General features: G+C 37.9%; 2 protein-coding genes across 6 annotated transcripts in view; both read right to left on the bottom strand.

Moving 5' to 3' along the window:
- Positions 1 to 141: 141 nt before the first annotated feature.
- Positions 142 to 11514, bottom strand: LOC124213588 (fork head domain-containing protein L1). 2 transcript variants are annotated; one of them, XM_046615031.2, is made up of 2 exons: positions 7214 to 7751; positions 142 to 1202 (listed from the first exon to the last, which is right to left on the bottom strand). In XM_046615031.2, the coding sequence occupies exons 1-2, from the start codon at positions 7739 to 7741 to the stop codon at positions 906 to 908; spliced, it is 825 nt and encodes a 274-aa protein (XP_046470987.1). In that variant the 5' UTR covers positions 7742 to 7751; the 3' UTR covers positions 142 to 905. The 2 variants fall into 2 exon arrangements, 1 of the variants encoding a protein (XP_046470987.1); XR_006881908.2 differs by lacking the exon at positions 7214 to 7751 and adding an exon at positions 11393 to 11514 and having other exon boundaries at positions 1065 to 1202.
- Positions 11515 to 11538: 24 nt separating this feature from the next.
- Positions 11539 to 13905, bottom strand: part of LOC124213584 (retinoid-inducible serine carboxypeptidase) — a 54999-nt gene continuing 52632 nt past the window's right edge. For 3 of the 4 annotated variants that reach the window (XM_046615022.2, XM_046615023.2, XM_046615021.2), the window contains 2 exons: positions 13031 to 13134; positions 11910 to 12041 (listed from right to left, as the gene is read on the bottom strand). In XM_046615022.2, the coding sequence (XP_046470978.1) occupies positions 13066 to 13134 (69 nt within the window). In that variant the 3' untranslated portion in view covers positions 11910 to 12041; positions 13031 to 13065. Of the gene's footprint in view, positions 11586 to 11676; positions 11813 to 11909; positions 12042 to 13030; positions 13135 to 13905 lie in introns of those variants that run through there. The other variant, XR_006881904.2, reaches the window with a different exon arrangement.

Genomic DNA, 13905 nt, shown 5'->3' with positions numbered 1-13905 from the left:
ACCGTTTTCGCCTAGCGATGTTATTTCACGGTGGGTATTGTGTGCTAGTTACAATCACATTTCTGCGCCAAATAACAATATTTCACGTATAACCCTATAAAAACGAAGGAATATTTATTCCAGTGATGCTTTTCCTAGCTGTGAGATATATTTGTACGGGTATATATATTTTTTTTTTTTTTTTTTGTCCTCGATTATAAACCCAGATATTCTTTTATTTCGGTGATAATTTATGGACGATAAGCTATGGATGTGTTTATGAATCGTAAACAATGTATGTTGACATTTCAGTGAGACGTGTGATTATGATTTTAATAAAACCTCTGATACAATAAATACGATTTAATATTCATTTGAAGACGATATGATCCTCAGACATTTTTCCTACAATCATCTCATTCCCAGTTCTGATATTTTAATAAAATTCTCGCGCATATTTTCCATGATTTTTTTCTTTTTTGCAAGTACGATTGCGGGGTATTTGCTTACGAAAAGTAGGCACGATGGCAAACTTTAACGAAATTCTACACGTCAATTTTCGGACAAACGAATTTGCAAGAAGTTCAATCGCAGTGATAATTGCGAATTAATTCTCATTATAAAAATGCAGCGATGATGTAAAATTACATATTTTAGGTCAGATTGTCTCCGATCGCGTATAAGCGTATGCAAATTGATATATGAAAGCATACATCACTACATTTGTGTGCGATCATATCCATCAGCACAAAGCGGATACCTCAGAAATTTGCATACAATTCCTTACCGTAGTATTTATACCTGGACGATAAGAATTCGAAGATTGACAAATTCCTAGTAAAATTCTTGAATTTTATAAATAATAGATAATAATTGGTGTCCGCAGGTTGAGAAGATATTATGTCATTCCGTTTCTTCTTCCGCACCTACCGCAGAGAAAAGTTTTTATCGTCGATTTTTATATCTTCTATGAGTTCATTCGTCACTGAAGTCGCCTTGGAGACAATCGGCGCCGGTGACTTTCTCAGGATGTTGTCGATCGTGAACATCGTCGACTTGATGCATCGTTCCGGAGGGCTGGTATACTTTGTTTCGTCTCTTCTTCTCGCATCTTGATCAAACGTTGATGCAACGGTTCGCGGCGCTTCGCTACAGTTTTGTTCTGGTGCGAAATGTTCTTGAAGACGGCTAGTCGACGTCGGTACCAGAAAGTCGGGACTCATCTGCGAACAAACATTTGTTCAGCAATTTCATGTATCGAGTATTATTCGCGTACAGCTTTGCAATTTTTCAGAATTCAAATTGTACCCCCGAGCGTTGCTCGCTTCGATCGATGTTTTCTGTCTGATATATTGGCAAACATAATACAACAATTAGGCAAACATTGCATGTTTCTCGTCGTGACAATTCACCGGCAGACGATCCGATACCGCTAGAACTATTTACCTTCGCAATTATCGATTAAAATATACATATATGTACGAAGCCGTCTGCATGCAACGAGAGAAATTTCCAGTTTACCCTACAGTTATTAAATATCGTCGTTTTTTACCATTACCGAACACATATTGCAGCTCTGGGCACAAAATGAAAATGAGTTTTGTAACTGTAACCATTAAATCTAGCGTGTGTTTCATTTCCGATTATGGTTACTCGTATTTTACTTCTTTGTAACCATAATTGCGGTAATTTGATTGTTGGTGCAACAAATAAATTGATAATAACGCCTTATTTGACTGAGAAAAATTAGCAAGTCAAACAAACAGATTTTATATCGGGCGATAACCAGAAGATTGAGTATAATTGACAACTAAAACAACACCAAATAGTTACTTGTAGCACATTTTCTTGTAATTCGGACAATATTTAAATCTTCATTGTAACAATGTCCATTTTACCGCGGCATTTTTAGTAATTGATTATAACGAATGAAATTTCTCGCTGTGTGACGTAATTTGACTTACAGCCAGTCCCGTAAAGAAGATGCACGATGCTGATTGAATTTGAATACAATCTTTAAAAATGAATGTCCTATATGCTGAAACTAGTACTTAACTATACAACTAGTATAATTGATAAAAATCAAATGTTTCTCGACCGAGAAATTATTATATCCAATTAAAATTAAAACTTCATAATCGCACTTCTCGTCTTTTTGAATTTTGTGCCAGTGATTGCCCATTTCAATATTATTAGTGGTTCTTGTGGCTATTCGTCGTGTGCATTTAATGGAGTTTGTGATTAGCCGTTTCAATTAGTTCGGATGAAAACAATACCAAGGGCGGGAATTTTGCTTCGATATCTCAAAATCTAGCGGATTTAAAAGATAACGTATAGATGGCAACAGATCGAATATTTATGAAAGACTTTTCGAAACTGATTATTTCGATTTTCTATGGAATAATTATTCTAGCTTGGAATGTGTTAGTAATATCCTTGCACGACGTTTACTGATTATTCGTGGACATTCGACCGATCGCTTCGGGCGATTTGTTTCGATAATTGTGATTACAATATTACGGCAATAGCATTGCAAACGTGGTGGGAAAACGTCTTCTTTATACACTGTGGTGCTTAGTGCGGTTCATTCTATTTCTGTATCTCTGCAAGTGCTGGCATATCAGCCCTTTGTTTGTATATAACGCCGATGCTAGGTGCACTGTACTTCATAGAACCCGGCTAATGCCGACACTCAGGGCCGGCAACTTCTAAAAATTCCGAGTGTGGTGTCTAATCGGCAAATGGCAAATAATTTAGCGGGTATCACATTTCAAAAATTATATTATTCATAATTAGGTCGCAATCGTATGAAATCAATTTCTAAATGTTACGTGTTGCTCAAAATTTCATTATTGTATGGAACACGTACAGAGTTATACAAATAAATTTTGTGAAATTTCTCTAAAAATTGGAGTCTCCAGTTCAACTGGAAATCTATTCTTGGCTAACTTTTCACGGAAAAGTTCGCAAGCTTTCGAAAGCCTGCGATCAGTGTAACTCGGATAATTCATAGGACCCAGGAGATATTGACTGGAGAAATGCAGGGTATTTCTATTACAGAACGGCTCGTCGAGACGTATAGAAAAAAATTTGTGGACACTTTGAGACAATTGTTTGAAAACTCATAAAGTTTAAGTGTGAAAATGGAAAAAATTTTCAGGGAATTGTAAAAACTGGCAGGGCACCGCACTCTTGATATACGAGTCACAATTTTCTGGAATATTCTTCGTTTGCGCTCAATTCTATGGATTTATCTTGGTTTCTTTAAACGTCAAGTAAAATTACAATATCAGTATATATACACTGTTTCTCAAATTTTTACTTTTTTTGAATCATTGTATTTTTCTTTCTATTACCTTAGCCTTTCCACGCATTTATTGTCTGGTACCCATGTTGAAAACTTTGTGATTTTAATGTACGAGCCAAACCAAAATTATGAAAAATGTTACATCGTTTTAAATTCTCCTCAATTTTGTATCCCCAGGAAAAGTTTTCAGCGTAGGTGAGAGACAATAAATTTATGCGAAATGTAAGAAATGTAAACATAAAACTCGTTCATTACGTTTTGCAAAATGTCGGAAATCGCACAATCCACAAGTCGAACCGTATCTGCATCGCATTTTCCCTTCGAATGCCTGCAACTGTTATATAAGACTTTTTTTTGTATCTCTGTTAGTTTTTGAGACATTCGCCCGGGGTGATTAAATCCGAAATTTTCGACATTGTAGACAATATCATGGCTGATGAAACTGGTGGTGAAATATTAATGACACAAATCAGTTGTTTAAACTATTATTGGTTCGTAATTGTAATTTAATAAGCATTTGTACTTTCCAATTTTAATTAAGAGTACAATGTTGGCGTTAGAATCTGCGACTTGCATTGCGGTAATATCGTTTATCTAGGTGATAAATTTGATTAATTGAGTAACGAATGTTCACTGTCAGGAACGAAGCGACCGCGTTCCGTGCCATAAACACGTGGATAACAATGACATTGGCATAACTTGTGTGGTATTGTTATTTCGAATAGGGTGGAAAGATGAAATGATTACGAAGCTCATACCTCGAGTCGGCGCTTGGCGGAGAAAACACCGTGCGCTCATGTACATACATTACACATACATATACGAATTATGTGTCCATCATGTCTATATTAGTCGGCGGAAGAAAGTGAAGGTGAAATGATTTTTGCCGTTAGATAGAAGAGAAGTAAACGCCGAGCAAAGCAACTTTCCAACATTAGTAACTTCAAGAACCATTCATTGTCGGCTCGTATTCTCCAACCGTTACACGAAGAATGTAATTGTTGTAAAAAGTTCATTGTCATGTACCAATTTACGGCACGCGCTTTGGAAGATATATTTCCGAACTAGGTGCGTTATAGTAAATTGTTTGTAAACACTGTAATTAAAATTATGTACACAAACGCTGGAATGTCTTTATATCGTGGACTTCTTACCCGGGGTATAATTGAGGTCTGGTCGATTACACGAATAATGCAGGATTTGGTTTCGAAATTCTACTTGTCAAATAAACATACAACATCTAAGCGATGGAAGGAAACAGAAATATACTGCAACTTTTTTGCTAAGTATTACTTTATAGTATGCCAATCAAATTAGTCAATTTTTTTGTACCTGTAATTTGCTTATTTAATTTGTAGGATTGAATGCTTCTAATTTGTCAATGAGATACTAATTTATACCGTGAGTGGAGTGCTCCTTATACAAAATGAGTATTATTTTGAGGGTGTAAGTCTAATTGTGAAAGAGAATGTAAAAATAATTTTCCTCAAGTTTCCATTGCAATCTTTTGAAGGAAAGTTGTTCTTGATTTTTAGATTAACTTTGAATAGTAGCTATTAATACAGGGCGATTCGTAAATAATCAACAATGCGATACCAGTGCTGCCTTCATTTTAACCATTGTTTCGTTGCACTGATCATTTCACTCGAAACGACGTTTCTTTTCAAACTTTATACGCGGTAACTTCGGAACGTTTGTAAAATTTTGAGGAAATTCGTACGCATTCACTCGGAAAAAATTTTCTACTTCTTTAATGTCGAAATTTCTTTCAAAGCGACGCAATGTTCCGTCCAAAATACCAAAATTAATCGTGCAATTGCTGGAGATTGAAAAAAGGAACAACGTTTTATTGAATAGAGTATACTTATAAATAAAAAATTTGGATTTTAATTTGACGAATCTAATGAAATAATAGTTACTTGATTCGTGATATTATCAAAATAACGAAGCAGTTTCTGGTAGATTCAGCTAAAATGTTTCATACAAATTGCTAAATCCATTCGATGGATAAAGTGTAGGGAGATTTATCAAGTCATGAAAGTTACTAATTGGTTACCGCAATCAAATATCACGTTACATATTAAATCTAGAAAGTATTTTGTTGAAGTAGGAAAATATTATCTGTGTCGCGTTAAAAATTCTTTCTCGCAAAAGATCTAAGACGAGTACAAGTTATTTGGATGGGCTCGGGCACCTGTCTAGTAAAATCAACCCAACTAAATGACGCGTAGTCAACTTTGAACGATCTTACTATTGACAATGCAATATTTCTTTGATGCTGCATTTTATTCACGTAGCGTGTATTACCTTAAAATGATAATTTTTCCAATTACAGTAACTAAACAATCATTTTGCAATCCTTGCAAAAATGATTTCACTGAACAGAAAGTCAAGAAAAGCGTAGAACTTTTCAAGAAATCTCTACCAAACATGTTATTTGTGCCAATGATGGTGAGTACGAATAGAATAACATACTTACTACGTGATGAAGTTGAATTTGAACAAATTAAAACGATACAAGGTAACAATAAGATAATAACAATTTGATAAAAGGTTTTTATCTCACATCACATAATCAACGCTATAGGTGCAAAAATGTAATTGCTGAAAAAACATTTGTGGCACTGTACTCACAAAAATCTATTTTTTCCTCTCGAGAGATAAATGTTTTTAAATTCTTTTCCAGCGACCTTCGGCGATCTCCATTGTGGACGGAATGTGTCTAAAAGCGTTAAAATTGGATGCAAACCACCTGCAAAGCTTAAGCATTTTCAAGTTCTACTTATTAAAATTTTTTTCACAGGGATCGCTGACTCAAAGAGTCATAAATTCGACAGTTGGAAATAAAATTGTAGATCAAAGGAACGTGAACGTTTTTTGATACGAGGCGAGGAATTAATTGCGATAATTGAAATCACTAACAATCACTGCGAATCACTTTAAATAACGTACGATAACGTTGAATAAATCTCGCGATAAAAATTGGAAATCATGGAAATCTTTGCGAGTCTCGTTAGACATTAAATGGTTTCAATTCATTAACATGGTACTGATTCCCATGATCTTTCCACGTACTATTATTGATTTCCAATTTACCAACAGCGATTGGCGATTTATCCGACTACCCGTAAATGGCTGAAAATCGTCAAGGATATTCAGAAGAGACTTGATATCAGGGATAACGTTGGAAATAAATGAAAATCACACGATAGTGTAAAAATCAATGGAAATCGCCTGAAATGAAATCGAGGGGTTCGTGTTTCATCGATAATATATCAGCCGAAATCGCCGGAGCGATAATCGTTATTATTATTAGGTTTTCGAATACTTCTTGGAATTTCATTCTTACTATTTCGATTCGGGATATTCTGAACTTGGATAAACACTGATAACAAATTGAAATTGAAGTCGATTCTAACTGGCGATACATAATTAACCGCTGACGATGACTGGTAAAAATTTGCACTTTTTGTAAACCTTACAGACGCGATTGAGCGTGTCATCGAAGAGTTAATGGATTGGCATCGTTAATTGGATTTCAAAACGAATCGCCTCTCCGTCTGCTGAATTATTGTTCACAAGCCGTACGTGAGGATCGTGTAAAACGGACCCAACCTAGCAAATCGGCCCCCACGCGTTAAAAATTACATTTAGGCCAAAAGGAAACAAATTGTTATCTCGAAATTTCTTGAAAATCGTGTTTTCGTTAGGGGAGCAGTTTCGTCCGATCCCCCCCTATTATTAGCTTGCTTGATTCGAATTTGCTCAGAATAAGATCAATAAATTGTAGCGATTAGTAGCGACGCCGATTCGTTCGCGTTCGCGGCGATACTTCCTCGGGACAAATAGCGCGGCGCTTGTCATATCTCGGATGGTTTATCCTCTTCCGATTCGTGCCGATTCACCCTTAAATGACAACCGACTTACCGGCACGCCAGCAGCAGAGTTCGCCTGATGTTTATGCTGGGAGAAATTTCTTTGCCTCCGAGTCCTCCTTCGCCTGTAATTCCCATGCTCGAACATTTCGCTAGCTGAAGGATCCAGCGCCCAATAGCTACCTTTTCCACCGCAATGTTCACCCTCGACGACGTTCGCCTTGTCGCGCGGTATCTTCACGAAGCAGTCGTTCAGGCTAAGATTGTGCCTGATGCTGTTCTGCCAGCCTTGCCGGTTGTCCCGATAATACGGAAACCTCTCCATGATGAACCTGTATATCCCCGACAAGGTGAGCCGCTGTTTCGGCGATGAATTTATCGCCATCGCGATCAGGGCGATGTACGAATACGGGGGCTTCTCGTACCTCGGGGGTGGTTTGTACCGGGGTATCGGAAAGGCCCAGGTCAGCTGCGAGAGGTACGACGAGTTGATCATCGGTTGGGCCCCGATGATCGGGGCCCCGTTTATGGCGAAGTAGCCCGTCAGAGCCGGACACCCGGAGGCGAAAATCTCGTCCATGTTTCGGATTTGTTTGTTTGTTTTTTTTTTTTTTTTTCTTTTAACGTACCGGTGGGACCGATCGGGGCCCGCGAGCGCGAAACTTCACCGACGAAGATGAACCAGATCGTGCATACCGAGGATTTGGGACCCGTAATCGAAACGCGGGGTCGACTCTTGGTGAATTCTCCGCGTGCGTCGGTGGGACCCGGCGGCGAATACCTCCGGGAGCAATTCACTAATGAAGGGTGGACGGTGTGGTTTATTCGTCGGGGAAGTTACAGAGCGGGCTCCGCCCATCGGGGAAGAGGCATCTTCGAGGGGGAGGCGCCGGCGAGCAGCCGCGACCGCACTACGTGTTTTATTGCTGTTTACACATATGCTGTCCTAACACCCACGCCGGCAGTAACCCGGGCTATATGTAAACAAAGTTGCGGTAATTATACCGAAACCGCGGTTCCCGGAACAGTCGCCTTTTTCTATCCACCCTCGGCACCGCTCACACCGACCGAATCCCCCGCTGCCGACGACTCTTGTCGTTTCAGTTGCTACCGGTTCCCTGAACGGCCGCCTGCCTCCGCATCTTATGTCGATGCGGTACCGGGATCGAAAAATTACCTTACGTTGAACACCGGAGGATGCGGAGCACGCGTTCTCATTGGAACCTGTTTTCAATTTACAGGGAAATGTAGTTGTTTTTAGTTTTTTTTCCTTTCCTTCCTTTGATCGAAAGAATCAAGTCACGTTGAAAAAAAGATCCCCGGAAAGTATAATTAGTAGAGAACATTTGGTTATACTTGGAGAGAAAAAGTTACTCGTTGTCGCAATTTTTTTTTTTTTTTGCTCTTCGTTCAATCTAACGAGAAAATGTGTCCAACTAATACTGATTTCGTTCGATTTACAGGAATGCGACACATCGGCATCTTTCGAGTGTAAAGGAGTATACCTTTTAAGGAATTCAATTGATTTATGAAAAATATTTTTTAGATTCTAACAACTGATCGATTCGCCCTCCGGATCAAATAATTTTTCGGGATGCATATGAGGAAATTATCCAGTGATTTTCGGCCAGCCAGCTTTCGGTAATACGATAATAATATTTGAGGAAGTTATTAGGCATATATTTAAGTGTAATGCAAAAAATTATTATCAACAAATATTAAAAAATGCCGACACTGGAGCCATTCTCGCGAGATATGCGGCACGCGGTGTAACTGGTACAAATTTGATTCTAGAAAAAAACAGCTTAATCTAAGTGTCTATAGCTACCGAATTACGTAGGGGATATAAATATTGATTTTTGTGTAATTGGTGAGTATTTGAATGAAAATGTTAAATGTTTGACCAGAGAAGGGGCACTTATTTGCTGATAAATAATTTTTAAATTAACTTAGCGAAAATCCCCTACGCATTTCGGCAGCTATAAATATGTAAATTGAGTAATTTTTTTCTTTTCCAAATTCTGCTGCTGGAGGATTGTTCAATGGGTAATAAATGTCAGTCCGCTAGTCCGTGAAGTCGAGTTTGACCAGGTAGCGAACCTGGAGCGCAGGATCCAGGAGATAGAGAACCCGGTAGGTACTCGAAATCTGCGGAGCCCGATTCTCATACGTCCGCTCTACTGCGTGGTTGTTTCCAGACTGAGGAATTCGGCTAGCTGATTACTACAGATCGATGACGTCAAAATAGAAAAAATTTTGGGTGACGTCACTTTCTGAACATCCGAACATCCAAAATTTGGTTTCGCTTTAACACTATGTATGATGTACGATGTATGATGATATTAGAAAATTCGGCAAAGAAACGAGTGAATACACACTTTTTCGTACATTTAACGTTAGGTATTTCAAATGCTAAAGAATCGCATGGAACGAGGCACCTTCCGGATTCGAGAAAAAAATCCTATACTCGGGACGAATTTCTAATTCGGCGAAAAGTAACGTTCAGATCGTGTTATGGTGAAAAAATAAAAATATACAAAGATAATGAAAAAAGTGTTAAAAAAAAGAAGAAAAAAAAAAAAAAAAAACCCCCAATCCGAAACGGCATAATTCTTATCTACACGTGTTACGCGTAAATACGAGCCACTCCATTCTTTGGCTTCGCTTACAGAGCGTCGCGACGTCGTCGTCGTTAGCCGACTCCGATGCTACGTGCTACGGCAGTTCTTATTTGTGTAATCTTTCACGATGCTGCAGTGAGCGTCTGTCTCACGGCGCCCTTGCTTAATCTCTTAGGATAACAACCAAATATTAAAAAATAAATCACCTCGTTATTCCCGCTCTTATATCCCCGGGACTTTCTTTACGTTCTCTACGGGATTAGCTCACTGTCTAACTATAGACATCGAGTTCATATATCTTTCCCGAGATTTTCTCAGGCGTTGACTGCACCGTTTCTATATTATACACAGGCAACAATTGTCACTGTTGTTTTTGTGCACGGTAAACGTGATTTATAATTATACTCGTACAGAACAAGTATTGCCGTTTGAAACGAAGTCATTCTTTTCCTTTGCGTGTAATTCTTCGCGTCTTATTTTTCTCCTGATTCAAAAATGTCTCAAGTACATCCGACGAAAGGTTATTGGAAAATATTTTTCATTTCTGTTGTATTTCTGAAGAATATTGTGTGATTTTCTTTGAATAGTTTATTCCGGGATTCCGGGGAACAAATTATTGGGTAGAGGGGTTTAAAAATCAATTCTAGGAGTGAAAGGGTTTAAGACTGCAAAATCTCGTATAAAATGAGACTAGCCCATTTTCATTGTTTCCAAATATTTCCTGATTTTTAGAATCGACGGAATCAATCTTCGTAACGTCAACGACGTGATTTTGCATGGAAAATCGATTTCGACAGACCCCAAGCAGCTCATAAACACATGCGGGAAAACAGCACAAACCGTACAACTTTAGACGGCACATAAATCTCATCAAAAGGACATTCAGCTTGAGAATATGAAAATCGCTTCACTCTGGATCTTCCTAATTTCACTGCAAACCTAGATGACATTTTGTGCAAGTTATTGGGCACATATTATCTTAAGCAATTAATAAAACAATAAATGAATTAATCAAAAATCATTGAAATTTTCACCAAAAATGTGAAAGGGTTATAGTGACTTTTGTTTTCGGGCAAAAAATCTTCCGTCTCGTAATCGATTTGTGTTATTATTTCTAGATTTCTAATTGAACCCAAAAAAAAACGCAAAAAACACATCAAAAAATGCCTGGGACCGACAGCAGAAAGTCATCGCGTATAAAGTCTTTCATATTCTGCCTGAAGTTATGTTTTCTTCCTGACATGGCGAGACAATAACACGTTAAGCTCGTAGAATCGTCGATAAATATTGCCGATCGAAACGTCGCAACGATTTACATAAAAAATAAAAAGATACCACATTGGTCACTAATTTCAAACTTCTAAAGTTACGTATGTTGCGATTTTTCTCCGTCGTATAATATTAAGATTTCTAATGCGATGTTCAATCACTCTTTGGCATTTCTTGTTATCTTCCACCACAACACTTGTTAGCAACTCGTTGAGGTACTATACACTGACACCAAAATACTTGTACTACGATCGAGGCATATTGAATAAACTGAAATAGAAACTTTGAACCTACGAGTTGTTGATTTATCTTCATCTCCTCTTTAGGAATAAGGTACATACCTATATTATTCTATTCGGCCGTTACTTTTGATCCGTGGCTCGCTCAGCAAACACTCACCGGCCCACTCAAGCAAGCAGGCATGCATCGAGACACACAGCATCGACATCACAACCAGTCAATCCCTGTTTCCTGTTTCAAAAATTTTTCAATCAGTCCCTGTTTTTGATCGGCCACCTCGGCTCGGATCCGCTCCTGATACCATAAGTAATTTTTTGCAGTAATTTCTCGGATTAGCCTAATTCTAAGAGGATGTAGCATGTAAGCAAGCGATCGCAATACGTACTCTTAAGCAAGCAGGCATGCATCGGGAGACATATCATCAACATCGCAAGTAGTCAGCAGCGTATTGGCAAAATTACGTCGATGAAGCGCACCAAAGAATTTATTCTGGCCCTTTTCAATATCACGGAAATTTTCACCTGAAATGCAAAGGGAAAGTTAGCCTTGCTTTTGTCTTCATTTTTTTTCCGGTTGGGTTAAGGAAAGTGGTTATATGTATAAGAAAAGAAAAGCTGGTATGTAAATTCGTTTATTGTCTCGATACGTCGAGTACCGAAGCTCTCTATAGACAGACGCCTTTATCGCCCTTTATCGCCTTATCACCCAGGTGAACTGATAAAGCTCGACACCCCGAGAATCTTCGTTTCACTATAAATTAAATCAATATTTGTTTATTAGTTATTTATTACTTATACATTATTTAGCGCTGTAGTAAATAACCCACAATGCGATATTTTCGGATCAAGGTACCGCAGGATCAAATTAATACTTTCATTGCATGCGTCATAACGACTCCGAATTTTTTTTCGAATTTCAGAGAGAGAGAGTGGAAATCCGGAAATACGTGGGTATGTACTTCAAAAGCTGTGCACTCGACTGCAACGTTACGAATCTAATTGGTGTAAAAAAAAAAAAAAATTCCCCCGCTTCTTCTGTAATATCCAACTGTAAAAGTCTACAGCTAAAAACAAACTGTCTAAATTTCCAAAAATTAAACAACTTGATAATACAAACGCGTGCTGATTGGTTACTGTAATTTTTTTCTCTCCTACTATTGTTTACGATTGGTGCAAGTGTAGGATCACCGTTGTTCGAGGTTGTTATATAGTTATATAAGACCCCTACTTTTCAGCGCACCCAGCAGTCAGAAACCGAAAGTTTCAATTCAATTGTCGATTGTAAAGTGTGATTTATTTTTACAGATTCTATTTCTCCTCTGGTTAGAGAGAAATTATGTTCTTCATCCGGACAAATTTTAACAAGGTTTGTTGAGCGAGACACGACCGTTCGTATGTTGTTACTTGGGGGATTTGCACTGTATAATGTAAACAATTTTTTGGCGTGTATAATAAATCTCACGTCAGAGAATGTTTTCGGAAGCATTTATTTTAAAGAAACAATTATTGCCACGTCTCAGTAAAAAAAAATGTAAACGGTTAAAGACTGGACAGTTACTACAACTTGAAATGTTTCTCGGTATGATATGAGAAAAGGTTGTGAAAAAATCCCGAAATAACTCCAATTCCTTCGATTTGATCGAATTAAATTTTACCTACCAGAAATCATGCAAAGTTACAGCATTTATTAAAAATTATGATTAATTTTTAAGTAAGTTGCACGATGCAGTAAATTCTTACGTTCTATGAAACCGAAAATTAATTGTCTGATGCATCTAGCTATCGGCGTTGCTTGTCAGATCTTCCAGCATGGCTGCGGTGGCAACAGGATTGTCAGTCGGCACCTGGGTGAAAGAGAAAGGTGAATTTTAAGATCACGCATATCTTTTTTTTGCGAGCAACTAGGTTTGACAATGTGGTTGTGGAATTTTGCGTATAAATGACACAGACTGCAATCGAATTCCAAATTATCGCACGACTCGCGTTCTTTCACGTCGGACTCGCGGGTATCATGATGGTAAGTACTGTAAGTAGTTTAATGAAATCATCGAACGCAGAAGCGTACAAAGAAATTCATTCTAGCGGTAATTTATGCCCTGTCATTGAATAGGAAATAGATTTACAATACCGCTTAGAAAGTGATCCATAGCTGTTTATTATATGCGGTAGCTGATACTTTCTTTGCGACTAAATGTCCAGTCTATGCCAAATGGAGCATTGGATAATAGATACATTGTCTTGAATGGTTAATGACAGGAATGAAAACACGTTATACTTATTCTGCACAAAGCGCTCTCAGTTCTTATCGTATAAACTTCATCGCCAGAAATCGAATGAGGTCAGTTTCAGACCAATAGCGCGAGACGACTTCAAAATAAATGAGCTCCATCGCTTGAATAAAAAGTTTGGAAGAGTGGAAACACTCTTCACAAAAATCTCTAGTACTGTTGTTTGCACCGATGATAGTGAACACAAATTAAACTGAATCTGAGTAAATTCGAATGAGAGAAGCTAACGATAAGATCTAAAGATTTCGAGAACTTGTTTCTTTCTTTTTAATTAGAACGTTCAAAATGAATAAATACTTGTGTATTTGACCTTACATTTTCTACCAC

The sequence above is a fragment of the Neodiprion pinetum genome, chromosome 3 (genome assembly GCF_021155775.2).
Source record: "Neodiprion pinetum isolate iyNeoPine1 chromosome 3, iyNeoPine1.2, whole genome shotgun sequence".
NCBI classification, from domain to species: domain Eukaryota; kingdom Metazoa; phylum Arthropoda; class Insecta; order Hymenoptera; family Diprionidae; genus Neodiprion; species Neodiprion pinetum.
Note: the sequence above shows the minus strand (reverse complement) of the source record. Positions and strands in the feature narration are given on the sequence as shown.

Coding starts and splice junctions, on each gene's coding strand:
- LOC124213588 (XM_046615031.2), bottom strand. CDS start 7,741: ATGGACGAGATTTTCGCCTCCGGGTGTCCGGCTCTGACGGGCTACTTC. Junction 1,203..7,213: donor ACTCTGCTGCTGGCGTGCCG/GTAAGTCGGTTG, acceptor GTTTGTTCGCAG/ATGAGTCCCGACTTTCTGGT.